Raw genomic sequence first — 12764 nt, 5'->3', positions numbered from 1 at the left:
AATTTGACAGATCAAAAATATTGTTATTTGGTATGATTTTACTGTCTTCATGCTACTGCTTAATTCGAGTGACTTTTGGAAATAGGGTTTCATTTGTGGAGAATTCCATACAAGCAGGAAAGATTAGGTAGGCTTTCAGAGATTCAGGGAACAGTGTTAGTAATGATTTTACAGGGCAGTTAAATGCTTGTTAGTATACTACCCGGAACTATGTTGCATGGGTGCTCAGAGGGAGGTTCTGGAACCTTCCCAGCCCCCACCATTGTTGCATGCCCTTCCTGGGGTCTGTCTGCACGTTGTAAGATCAGTGCCATAGATACCTGTGTGCAGAATAATAAGATGTCCTGAGATTTTCATGATCTTGACTTTTTGAGACACTTGTTGCCTCATTTTTGCTCCATAGTATCCCACCGAGAAAGCAAAGGCAGGTATTACCCATACGTACACATGAGAACACAGGCCCAGAAAGGCTAAGTAATTTATCTGTTTTCTCACAGTAGGTGAGTAATGGAGGCAGGATTAAAGCTGGGCCTTTAAGTTTCCAGTTTTCTGGCGTTTCACCTAATCAGTACTCTTTTAACTGGAAAATCGTCCTCACAAGTAGCACCTAAAAATTTATGGAATGCTTTTATTTTTGTTGCCCTGACTTCCAGCCCTTAGCCCTCATTTGAGATAGAGTTTATCAAGTCCATTTTGCAGATGAAGAAACTGAAACTCAACGAGGTTAAGTGACTTCCGGGGATTCACACAGCTGGGAAGCAGTAGCTCCAGGACCAGAACGCAGGGCTACCTTCTAGTACACCCGGGGTGTGCATTGTGTTTTGAGGAACCTCAGGGGTTCCACACTCCTCTCTGCTCCCCTCTCCCCACCCCCACTCTTTGTTCGGTCAGAATCAGACTGGTTCCAGTTTTGTCTGTTTCGTGTATGATGTTCCACAGAAAACTTGAGGCAAGGATCTGTTGCTAAAAGCACAGTACCATGCTATAGCTGTCCCTACGCACGTCCTGGGTGGCAACTAAAACCGTTCGCACCAGGCACTTAGAGTAGGTGGGGCACACCTGCCGGAGCGGGGCGCCCCCCAGCTGCTCAGGCGGCCGGCCCTCCCCCCAGCTCGTGGTGCTGCCCTACCAGATGCTGCTGCATGCGGCCACCCGCCAGGCCGCGGGCATCCGGCTGCAGGGCCAGGTGGTGCTCATCGACGAGGCGCACAACCTGATCGACACCATCACGAGTATTCACAGTGCGGAGGTCAGCGGTGCCCAGGTGGGTTGGCCTCTCCCTTCTTGGGTCAGGGCCTGCCGTGGGGTAGAGGGATGCGGAGGGGTGCGGAGGGAAGTGGATCATTTCTCTAAGCCCTGGAATTGGTCTGGCAGTGGCTTGGGGGAGGGTGCCCTGAGTTGAGGCAGTGGCATTGTCGGGGCCTGACTGGCTTTCCAGCAGATCGTAGAGCTACGGGGACCCGGCTCAGGCGAGGTGGCTCAGAGTCCGTCCAGCCCAGGGTGCTAATACCTAGTTCTCTGTAAGCCAGGATGATAGGGTGAGGGAAGCAGGGGTCCTCAAGTAGGTGGCCATTGTTAGCCTTGCTTGGAGGGGTGTGCAGGGTTTCTGAGAGCCACTGTTGATAGATTATCTTTTCCACGCTGTGCAGTGTGTGCAGTATTATGAGTTTTCACACTGCCTGCACGTGGGCTGGCGTCCCTAGTTAACATTGAGAACTCTGAGATTCTGGGGGGCTTTTTGTTTTGTTTTGTTTTTTGTTTTTTTTTTTTTAAAGATTTTATTTATTTATTTGACAGAGATAGAGACAGCCAGCGAGAGAGGGAACACAAGCAGGGGGAGTGGGAGAGGAAGAAGCAGGCTCATAGCAGAGGAGCCTGATGTGGGGGCTCGATCCCATAACGCTGGGACCACGCCCTGAGCCGAAGGCAGACGCTTAACCGCTGTGCCACCCAGGCGCCCCTCTGGGGGGCTTTAAGCAGGGTGCGGAAGGTCACAGAGCTCATGAGTGTTGGTGGAGCTGGGACTTGACCACTGGTTTCTGACCTTGAAGCCCATGTGGCATCCCACCACTTTTTTTTTTTCTTTAAAGATTTTATTATTTTGGGGGGAGAGAGAGAGGGTGCATGCACATGAGTGGGGGGGTAGGGGGGAGGGACAGAGGGAGAGAGAGAAGCAGGCTCCCCACTGAGCAAGGAGCCTGATGCGGGACTTGATCCCAGGACCCTGAGATCATGACTTGAGCTGAAGTCAGACACTTAACTGACTGAGCCACCCAGGCGCCCCTACCACTTCTACCGACCAGTGCCTGGGCTGACCTTAGACCAGGGTGTAATGGTTACCTTGAACCACCTCTCTGCTTAGTGGAAAACACGTCTGCCCAACCCAGTAAAACCTAGCAGGGAGATTCTTTACCTGAGAGATTCAGCCTCTTGATTTGTTCCCTGACCCAGTGCGGATTCTGCGGCAGAACTCCCTTCCTTTGCCTTTCAGCTCCCAGTAGCCTCAAGGCCTTTTGTCTGTACCCAGGCCTACTCTGTTTACCTGCTTCCCATGTGGCCTGGCTGGCATTTTCTAGGCATAATCTAAGATGTCATTGGCACAGCTCTTGGCTGCTTGTTCAGAGCCTGGGCCGCCCTCACACCCACTCTCTGTTCTCTTCAGCTCTGCCAGGCCCATTCCCAGTTGCTCCAGTATATGGAACGATATGGGTAAGACACTGCCTCCTGAGGGGGAAGGGAAAATCCTGCTCAGGCTCTGAGAGAAAGCAGTGGGGTCTCTATCTCTGGCGGGGGCCCTGCGCCAGAGAGACCAGCGACCTGTTCCCCTCCTGGTCATGGTGGTGTGTACCCCACACGGGCGGAGGATGCTCGGGACGTGACAACTGGCCGTGAAGGCCTTGAGCCGCGGCGAGCCTTCTTTTCTGGGGGCTTATTTGTTGTTGGTGGCCTGCTTCGAAAGATACTAGAGAGCAAGGCCTCAGCTTGAGGCGCTTGGAAGGGGAGTTGCTTGTGGAGTGCTACCACTTGGTGTCCGTTGGTGTCTCCTTAGGAAGCGTCTGAAGGCCAAGAACTTGATGTACGTCAAGCAGATCCTGTATCTGTTGGAGAAGTTTGTGACTGTGTTGGGTGGTAAGGAGCGTCGTGCCCACCCTGGCCCCTGGCCCGCTAAGCTTCCTGCGGTGCATTCCCTGGGTGCCAGTCAGGACACCTGGGTTTTCTGCGTCCTCAAGAATTGTCTTGGCCATTGATGTAGAAGATTCTTATTTTTGTAGCTCCGTTGAATTGTCCGACCTTAGATCCTCTTTTAGAGTCCTAGTTTATTTCCGCTGTCCTGAGTCCTTTTTATTTTGCCAGACCCTACTCTCCAGGTAATAATAACAACATAGTTTAGTAGGACTACGTGAAGTCACTTTGGAGCGTGCCTTTGAGGAAAGAAAGAAGCGCAGGCATGTTCACCCTTGTTGGCAGATGAGTAAACTAGAGCTCAGAGCAGGGATGGGACCTGCCTCTGCCTCATGAACCTGGTAGGAGGCACTCTTGTGGCCGGGTCCCATGCAGCACAATTCTGTCACCAACCCTTTCCTTTGCTACATGGCTTTACTCCTGAAGGCTTACATACAAGCTGAAGCTCCAGGAAGCCAGGGAGCATTTTGCAGGAGGGATTTTGTTGAATGCTGGTGTTCTTCCCTTCCATCTCTACTTTGCCCCTGGGCATCTCCTTGCGTCTGCATAAAGTGGGGTGGTCACTGGGTCCCGGCCTCCTTGGAGGAGGTGTGAGAAGAATGAAATCCACAAGGCTTTGGGCTCCACGTGCAAATGTGGATCAGATTTTGAGGCTCCCTAGAGCCTGCTGTCCTCTCAGTGGGGTTTTTGGGTGCTTATAAATGGCAAAAAACCTTTCAAATATGAATGCTGTCTTTTTTGAGGAGTACAGTGTTCAGTGTGAGAAGCTGGGGGTCAGAGAATCACCATCTTGACCTGCTTGAATTCTGTGTTTTAGGGAACATTAAGCAAAATCCCAACACACAGAGCCTTTCGCAGACAGGTAAGAGGACTGTCTTCAGAGGCCCAGAGCTTCTCCGAGCCGGTTCTGAGGTCACCTCTGGGACCGTGGTCTTCAGAGTAAGGATTCCAAGACACTTTGTTTACCCTAGGGACGGAGCTCAAGACCATCAATGACTTCCTCTTTGAGAGCCAGATTGACAACATCAATCTGTTCAAGGTAGAGATTTTCACTTTTTTGTGTCCGCACATCCAGTTTCCTTCTCTTTATTACCACCTGTGAGCAGAACACTGTGTGAAGACGGAGGAATAAAAAGGAAATTTCTTCTGTCCTCAAGCAGTCTAGAAGTCTGAGGACCTACAGCATAGATGTTTGTAATTACTTGACCCTTAAAGCATTGCATCAGCAAGAAAAAAAAATAAATCTTCAGTCCAGGGTTGAAGGGTCCTAGGGATTGGTAAGAAAAGGTGCCTTTCATTTTCCCAAATAAGCACAAATAGAAATTCCCAGATCCTTTGCCTTGTTCCATCTTCCTTCCGGCACAGTCTCTGCCCTGGGCTTCTGGTCCGGGCAGGGGGTTAACATCGGGAGCGTGGTCCTGCTGTTCGGCTGAGGGGGCTGCGAACTAGCTCCCCTCCCCCCAGTCTGGCCTTGGGCTTGAGTGCAGCCTGCGCTGGTAGCTCGCTCCGGGCCCGCTGTGCAGGCTCCTGCCACCATCTCTGGACTCGCGACTCAGGGATTCTAAGTGACTAATAATACAGGGCACTTACTGTGTCCAAGGCAGCGCACCAGGTTCTGTGACTCCGGGGGGGATGTACCATCACCATTCAAAAGCAGAGGGACCGAGGCTGGGAGACGTTACCCCAGGAGGGACAGGCACAGGTCACGTGCAAGTGAGCAAATGGTGCCTGGCGTGTGAGGCCTGGACTCCTGACCCTGTCGCTCTCCCTCCTGCCTTCCCACATGTCTTCACACACCTCCAACTTACCCGTGTTGGTCCCGGCACTGCCATGACCCCATCAGACAGGCTGGCAATCTGAGGCCTTCTTGATTCCTTTTTTCTTCCGTTGGGTCCCGCATCCAAACAGTTGGGCTGGGCCGCAGAGCCGGAAACAGCTCTTCCGTGGCCTTTCCGTTCCCGCGGCTGCTACGTCAGGGCAGGCTGTCCTGCTGCCTTCTCCCTGCTGTCCCTCCCTCTCCCTTCTGATGTCTCTCCTGCACTGCAGTCTAGTGGAGCTCCACTGAAAGATCGTGCTCTTTTTAGAAATCTTCAAAGGCTTCAGCTCCCTGTCATCCTTCCCAGGCTACACGTAGTGTACGCTCCAGACATCCCTGAACAAGCCCCAGGCTTTACCTCCTTCGTGCCTTTGCTCATATAGGTTTTTTAAAATTCTTAATCTTTCAAGGTTCAGCTTAGGTGCCATCCCATTGAAGGAGAACAGAGGGGACTGGCTGTGACCAAGTACCTTTAGGGAGGGTCGGAGCCGTGCACGCGCGTTTGTCGGGGGAGAGCGCCGCGCTGTGTGTGGGAGCGGCAGGAGAGGCGTGAGCCCAGAGGAGGGTGGCATGCTTGGCTGCAAGGCGGCCGTGGGTGCTTTGGGAGGTGGCAGGGGGTCGCGTGCCCTGGGCTTTGGGAAGGCGGCGGTCCCCCCCCAGCTGACTGCCGCACGCGCCTGAGGCGGGTTTGCTCTCGCAGGTGCGGCGCTACTGGGAGAAGAGCATGATCAGCAGAAAGGTGCGCCCGCCCCCCCGGGTCCGGCAGGGTCCGCGGCGCCCCAGGGCCACCCCCCGCCCTTCAGACACTCCAGTCACCTCTGCCCCCTTCTCCTTCCTGTAACGCTGCTTGCCGGGTGGGGCGGGGGTACCAGAGGCCTCGTCGTGGTGGGGGGTGAGTTGCGGTCTTTCTGGGGAGCGACAACCTCCCTCTGGCTCCCACTGCTGCACCTTCATCCCCCGTGTGCTCTTACCCCGTTGCAGCTCTTCGGCTTCACGGAAAGGTACGGCACCGTCCTCGCAGCCTCCAGGGAGCAGCCCAGACTGGCTGGGTTTCAGCACTTCCTGCAGAGCCTGCAGCCTGCAGTGACCAAGAGTGAGTCAGGAGGTGGGAGACTGGGCTGCGGGCGGGGGACAGGGGTCCATCCCTCACGCCTGGACTCCACTCCCTCGGAGAATGGCTTTAACCTCGCTGCAGGGGGCCCTCCCGCCTCCTCTGTGGTCCCAGACCCTCTTCCTTCTGCTCTGCGCAGCTCCCGTGACCCCTGTGGAGGAAGGCGAGGCCGGGGTGCCACGGCTGGCTTCACCACTGATGCACATCGAATCATTCCTAGCAGCCCTCACCACTGCCAACCAGGATGGCAGGGTCATCCTGAGCCGCCAAGGTAATCCCAGGGAGGGGCTGGCACGGAGCTGTGAAGCCAGAGCATGAAAAGACTCGACCCTGGCACCTTCCTGGACTAGGGTCAGGAAACAAGGTGGTGGTGACTGGTCTCCTGTGGCCTGGGCGGGGTGGTGGAAGTGTGGTGAGGAGGGGTGTCTTAGGCCAGGCTGTGAGAGAAGCCGTGTAATCTAGTGGTTATAGTTAGGTGGGTTTTGGTTTGAGTCTCGATTCCATCACCTCCAAGCTGTGTTTCTCTGTCTCTCTGAAGATCAATGTGCAAAGGGACATGATCGCGCTATCTACTTCAGGTTGTCCTCGAGATTAAATGGGATCTAATGAAAAAGGAGAGTGGTATCTTGTGGCTCCTATGTAGACACAGCCTCAGACTCATGGAAGTCTCTGTTGGGCCTACAGCCTGCGCCCTGCTCCACGAAGCCGTCTCTGTCTTTTTTTTCAGGAAGTCTTAGTCAGAGTAGCCTCAAATTCTTGCTCCTGAATCCAGCTGTGCACTTCGCCCAGGTGGTGAAGGAATGCCGGGCTGTGGTCATCGCGGGGGGCACCATGCAGCCGGTAAGGGAACCAAAGCCAGCCTCTTGTGCCCCAGTGTTGGGATGGGACAGGACGGGGGCAAGGTGCACCGTCAGGCCTCTTCCTGTCCAGTGGGCCCCCAAACCAGAAAGGGGTTTGAGCAGGCCGAGCAGTGTCCACCAGGTGGCATTGCTGTACTGGCTCATGGGCAGTGAAGGGGGTGAGGTTGGGGGGGCACTGCTGCTGATTGGTGCTTCTGGAGCCACAGGACCACACTTCTCCCAAAGACAGCTGTTCTGGAATTGCAGGCCCCATTAGGTGCCTTAGTGCCATTCCTTTCTTAGACCCACCGTAGATGCCACCTTCATAGGCCCGCGCACACACACACACACGCGCACACACACACGTGCACACACACAGAGAAAGTAGTATGCTTTCATTGTAGAAAGCAGAGACCAGCAAAAGCAGGAAAAAAAGTAGATCGTAATTCCACCAGCAAAAGATTTATTTTAGTGTGCATCGTTACAGCAGTCATTGTGTGCATGATTTTTACAAACATCCATGCATATTTTAAAAACAAAAATCTCTATCTTTACATGCTGTTGCTACGATTTAGTTTTTTCATTCAGCAACAAAATGTCATAAACATTTTTCCTTGTCGGTAGTGCGCATTTATTCCAGCACGTTCTGGCTCTGCTCTACTACGTGACTCTGTAATATGTTGTAGACCCATTCTTCTTTGGTTAGGTATTCAGGTGATTTGCAGTATTTCTGTTTTAAGCAACACAGGGGCACGTAGAACCATTTCTGTCCTCAAGGTATGCCTGGCACAGGACTGAGCCGGTGGAAGGCTCCTCGGCACGCTGGTCCCTCTCCTCAGCCACCAGAACCACCCCTGTTGCTTTAGTTTTCCATTTTTCTTTCTTTCGTATAGACTTGTAGATTTTTGTTCACATATTAAAATCGTTTCTGGTCATTGCTACTTCTGATGCTCAGGTGTCTCAGACTCAGCCCCTTAGAGCCCCACGCACTGCCCTTGGTCCTTGACAAGACCCCCTTAGCCTTGGGATGCTGTCTTGCTTTTTGGCATCATGGAATGCAGAATGTCCCAGGCCACGTTATACTTTCTTTGCCCCAGATCTGGAATCCTTCATTTCTCCAAGATAACCTGGCTGCTTTATTTGGGGATCGGTGTGTGGAAACCAACATCTGGGTGCTGGGGTGTTTGTTGTGCTCCTGGATTATAATTGCTTTTAGGCCTTCTGCTCACAGACCGGGAAGATGGTTTTAAAAAATCCTGAGTCCATATTGATATTTCGAAATGAAAATCAGTGAATTTATTTGACCTTACACTGCATCTCTTTTCTCTTGAGCTGAACGTTTGGTTTCTTATTACATTTTCTCTATCTTATTACTTATTTGCACTATCCCACAATATACTGCAAATACTTTCATGTACTGCCAGTATTATTCTAACTGCGAACTGCTGCTTGAAATTTCATTTTTTTGCATTTACTTTTTGTCCTTAGAGTATATCCTGCTAAGGGTGTGTGGTCACTAAGGATATGAAGTCACTTGAAGTCAGGCTTTTCTTTGTGTGCTTCTGTTGTGAATGCAATAGACAGGCTCTCTTTGTTGCCATCTGTTTTCAGTTTTAGAGTTTGCTTTTTTATTTTTGATTTAATTATGTTTTTAAAATATGTGAACACCTATATGGTTCAGAAGTCAAGTGTCTGGAAAGAGCCTTCAGAAAGTCCCACTTCCGTCCGTCTCCAAGCTGCTCTCCGTGCCCAGAGGCAATCATTTTTATGACTGCTGGTCTGTCCTTGCACAGTTCTGTTGCATTTTTCTCCAAAACTAAAGCAAATATATGTACTTACTTTTCTCCTTTCCTTATTCCTTATATCAAAGGCCACTTCGCCAGTGTTCAATCACCAGTGTGCCGTGGTGCTCACACTGTTCGGCAGCCAGTGCGGTGTGGGTCCCGCCTGCTGGCCGTGGCGCTCTCAGCCAGGAGGGTGCGGCAAGTGCATTCACCGGGCTGTCCTGAAGGCCGGTCGTGCGCTCACAGATCCCTGCGCACGTGTTGGCTTGTGGAGCTGTTATCTTCAGGGGACACTCCTGGGTAGGGGGACTGCCAGGCTAAAAAGTAAAAATATGTCCAGTTCCCCTCCAGCGGGTGTTCTTCTGTCTCCCACCAGCGGTGGGTGAGTGCCTGTTTCTCCACACAGGTCACACTTGGATTTTTCTAATTCAGTAGGTGAAAACCCTGGAGTGCTTTAAAATTGCAAATGCATATGTCCCTTTACATTCCTCCCCTCCCCTCGCCCCAGAGGTTCTTCTCCAGTAGTTGAGGCTGGGGCCTGGGCATGCGGGTTTTGCCTTGAATTCCCACAGGTGGTCTTGTTGCGTAGCCAGGGGTGAGAAGCACTGTCCCCAGTTTACCAGATTTCCTTTGCTAGTCCCACAGTCTCACTGAGACTGTCAACGCTGGGTATCATTAATTTTTTATTTTTGCCAATTTGTTATCTGCCTTACTCTTTACTTCTCTGTTCTTATGTACCTACTGCCTCCCAGCCGAGACTTTTGTCTTCCTGAAGTGCGGCCCTCCCTCCCTGCCAAGGCCCCCTGCCCGCTGAGGCCTGCAATCCCCCCCCCTCCGCCCGGGGCATCACAGAGCCCTGCCCTTGTGGTCTGCAGGTGTCTGACTTCCGGGAGCAGCTGCTGGCCTGTGCTGGGGTGGAAGCCGAGCGAGTGGTGGAGTTTTCCTGTGGTGAGAATCCATGTCCGGGCTGGAATGGGCCACGTGTCGCACTCCGGCCCCTTGTTGTCACGGTTTGACCCTGTGCTCTTACCAGGCCCAAGGGGCTGAGGAGACCATGAGGCGGGAGCACCATGCTTTGCCAGCTCTCACGTGAACTCACTGTCTCTGTGCTCCCGCACTGTGTTCTCTGCCTCCATGGAGAGGGCCGAGTACCGCCCTCTTGTGCTGTGGAAGCAGGCGGCCAGGCGAGCGTGGGAATTGCTCTCCTGGCATGGAAGACAGGGTTGGGGAATGCTCTTTCCAGACTCTCCCTTACAGAATTGTCAGCACCTCGTTTTCAGGCCCTCCCCGGGTCTCCGCAGGTCATGTGATCCCTCCAGAAAATATCTTACCCCTCGTCATCTGCAGCGGGCCCTCCAGCCAGCAGCTGGAGTTCACGTACCAGAAGAGAGAGCTGCCACAGATGGTTAGTACCAGCCCGCCTTACCACAGCCTTGCCCCGGGGGTTTGCCAGGCACCCTGGCCAATGCTTAGTGTTGCAGTGTTGGGGAGATGAGTGCTGGGGTCTTCCACCACGGAGCTGGCACAGGCTGGATCGTGTCCCACCTGGATGCTCTTCGGGAGCTCTGAGCTTCCCCCTGCCCTTACCCCTTAGACTGTTAAGTACGTTTTCTTAGAACCTCGAGGCCTCCCTTGAGGATGAACCTAATGAGAAAGCCGCTCGTTTCCTTTGGTTCTTTTGCCATCTGGTTATGTCAGTCCCTGCCCTGGGCAGGGATGCGGGGCTTGGGGGCCTGTTGTGAGAGGCGCACGTGGGGTTTTCAGTGTCCGATTTGTCGTAGATGGTGCTTAGTCCCCAGTGGCCCACCGGGCATTGGGAGTTGGAGCAGGGAGGCCTCGGCGGCTTGCCAGCAGCAGGTTTTAGCTCTGGTGCGCTAGCATCGTGATGTGTGTGGTAGAGAGGGCGGCACCTTCCCATCTCTGATTCCTACCCAGGGGGCCTTTTAGGCCACAGGTCTCCCGCATGAGTGCAGTCACCCTGGGATCTCTCTACTTGGTTTTGAGTCTCAAAGTCAGGAAGCACTGTTTGGCTATGGCTCCAGGGAGGGCTCTCTGTCTTCCTTCCTTATTAGATGGATGAGACTGGCCGCATTCTCTGTAACCTGTGCACTGTGGTCCCTGGAGGGGTGGTCTGTTTCTTCCCCTCCTATGAGTACCAACGCCAGGTGTATGCCCACTGGGATAAGAGTGGTCTGCTGGCCCGCCTGGCTGTCAGGAAAAAGGTGAGTGACCTCTCAGCTGGAACTCCCACTTATGAGGACAGTGGCACCCAGAGTTCCTGCTAGGATTTCTCATGCATGTCAGATCAGATTAGGCCTTGTGTCTGGGCTTCTGCTAGCTCCTTACCCCCACCTCTTGTAACCGCTGATCACCTTGGGAGGATTTCCCTGGAGCCCCTTATCCTGGGGGCTTCTCCACTTCCCAGTCTGGAAAACAAGGCCAAGAGCATACCTGGGACCCAGGCGTTCTGAAACCCTTTTCTGGAAGACATTGTCTGTTTTCCTTCAGATATTTCAGGAACCCAAGAGAGCAAACCAGGTGGAGCAGGTGCTGATGGAGTATTCCAGGTGCATTAAGGTGAGAAGTTTAACTTGGGCCTTGGGTCCAGGGAACACCTGGCAGCTGCCAGTATTTTGGGTGGCATCCAGGCTTTGGCTCCATAACCGGGCTGGTGTCTCCTGCAGTGCTGTGGCCAGGCGGGAGGCACAGTGACAGGTGCTCTGCTCCTCTCTGTGGTTGGAGGAAAGATGAGCGAAGGTATTAACTTCTCCGACAACCTCGGCCGGTAAGTTCTGGGCCTCTCATCTCCCAGGCTTCGCCGCTGATCACCTCTCACTCCAAACAGCTGGGTCCCTGTCTGCAAGCTGATGCCGTCAGACTGCACCCCTGGCTGACTGCTTGGGTCACTCAGCTGTGTGGGGAGGTAGTTTGGCTCTTTGGTGCCTGGTGGAAATTAGGCAGAGTGTAATTTTGTCAGGACTCCGTTCATGTGTCCTGCACCAGGTCTCGGCTGAGCATACCTGCTCCAGGTGGGGAGGGGGAGAGGTAGAGGCAGCAAGCACAACTTGAGGGGGCTGAAGGAGCGCTGGATGTAGCAGTCAACGTGAGGGTGAGGACTGAGTCCTTCATCCTGGCCCTGGCAAACGCGCCGGGGGCTTGACTGACCCCATGCCATGGGCTCATGTTTCCTCTGCCCTAGGTGTGTGGTTATGGTAGGCATGCCCTACCCCAACATCAAGTCTCCAGAGCTACAAGAGAAGATGGCCTACCTGGATCAGACCCTAGTGAGTACCTCCAGTGTCGAGAGGGTGGGAGGAGACGGCTGGGGAGAAGATGCTGCCACCTCGGGCTGCGATACCAGGGCCGCACTGCTGTGACTTCCCCACTGCCCACTGATGCCTGCCAGTGTTTCCCGTCCACTCCAGGGGATGGGATGCACCGCTTACCTCTGGAGCCGCTCTGCGATCTCTGTTGTGGCCGCTGCTGGTGTGCCTATGACGCCTGCTGCTTTTGCTGCCATGTTGAGCAGTATCATTTTCTCAGAACGCTAAGCGGGGAGGGGCAAGAAAATGCTGACAGCTGCTCTCCTCTGCCCTCCCCAGCCCAGAGGCCCCGGTCAGCCGCCACCAGGGAAGGCTTTGGTGGAGAATCTGTGTATGAAGGCTGTCAACCAATCTATAGGTGGGCCTGGGACTGTTCTGGCTCTTGGGATGCATGGCGGGAGAATGAGGTGACAAGGAGGGGTTTTCCTTCTCTGAGGAAGGAGGGAACATGATAGAAATGGACTGTGGGGGAGGCTGGTTTAACTAAGAGCCCCAACCTCTGTCCCCATCTAGGCAGGGCCATTAGGCACCAGAAGGATTTTGCCAGCATAGTGCTTCTGGATCAGCGGTATGCCCGCCCATCTATCCTGGGAAAGCTGCCAGCCTGGATCCGAGACCGTGTGGAGGTCAAAGCCACCTTTGGTCTTGCCTTTGCTGCTATGAGGAAGGTCAGTCCTGCCTTTCCCTCCCCTCTGAGAGCTCCCCCAC

The 12764-nt window shown here is 53.6% G+C and overlaps 1 protein-coding gene across 16 annotated transcripts in view; it reads left to right on the top strand.

The window, feature by feature from the left end:
• The window catches only part of DDX11 (DEAD/H-box helicase 11), a 34321-nt gene that overhangs the window by 20427 nt on the left and 1130 nt on the right, over nucleotides 1-12764 (top strand). For 12 of the 16 annotated variants that reach the window (XM_034644657.1, XM_034644660.1, XM_034644662.1 and 9 more), the window contains 17 exons: nucleotides 1112-1264; nucleotides 2663-2709; nucleotides 3050-3129; nucleotides 4001-4045; nucleotides 4155-4222; nucleotides 5700-5738; nucleotides 5981-6092; nucleotides 6250-6381; nucleotides 6838-6950; nucleotides 9609-9681; nucleotides 10014-10138; nucleotides 10806-10955; nucleotides 11242-11310; nucleotides 11418-11518; nucleotides 11933-12017; nucleotides 12336-12414; nucleotides 12570-12724. In XM_034644657.1, coding sequence (XP_034500548.1) covers nucleotides 1112-1264; nucleotides 2663-2709; nucleotides 3050-3129; nucleotides 4001-4045; nucleotides 4155-4222; nucleotides 5700-5738; nucleotides 5981-6092; nucleotides 6250-6381; nucleotides 6838-6950; nucleotides 9609-9681; nucleotides 10014-10138; nucleotides 10806-10955; nucleotides 11242-11310; nucleotides 11418-11518; nucleotides 11933-12017; nucleotides 12336-12414; nucleotides 12570-12724 — 1626 coding nt within the window. The remainder of the gene's footprint in view (nucleotides 1-1111; nucleotides 1265-2662; nucleotides 2710-3049; nucleotides 3130-4000; nucleotides 4046-4154; nucleotides 4223-5699; nucleotides 5739-5980; nucleotides 6093-6249; nucleotides 6382-6837; nucleotides 6951-9608; nucleotides 9682-10013; nucleotides 10139-10805; nucleotides 10956-11241; nucleotides 11311-11417; nucleotides 11519-11932; nucleotides 12018-12335; nucleotides 12415-12569; nucleotides 12725-12764) is intronic. The other 4 variants (XM_034644669.1, XM_011217240.3, XR_004621148.1 and 1 more) reach the window with 4 other exon arrangements.

This window comes from Ailuropoda melanoleuca, chromosome 16 (genome assembly GCF_002007445.2).
Source record: "Ailuropoda melanoleuca isolate Jingjing chromosome 16, ASM200744v2, whole genome shotgun sequence".
In the NCBI taxonomy this organism is placed as follows: domain Eukaryota; kingdom Metazoa; phylum Chordata; class Mammalia; order Carnivora; family Ursidae; genus Ailuropoda; species Ailuropoda melanoleuca.
Note: the sequence above shows the minus strand (reverse complement) of the source record. Positions and strands in the feature narration are given on the sequence as shown.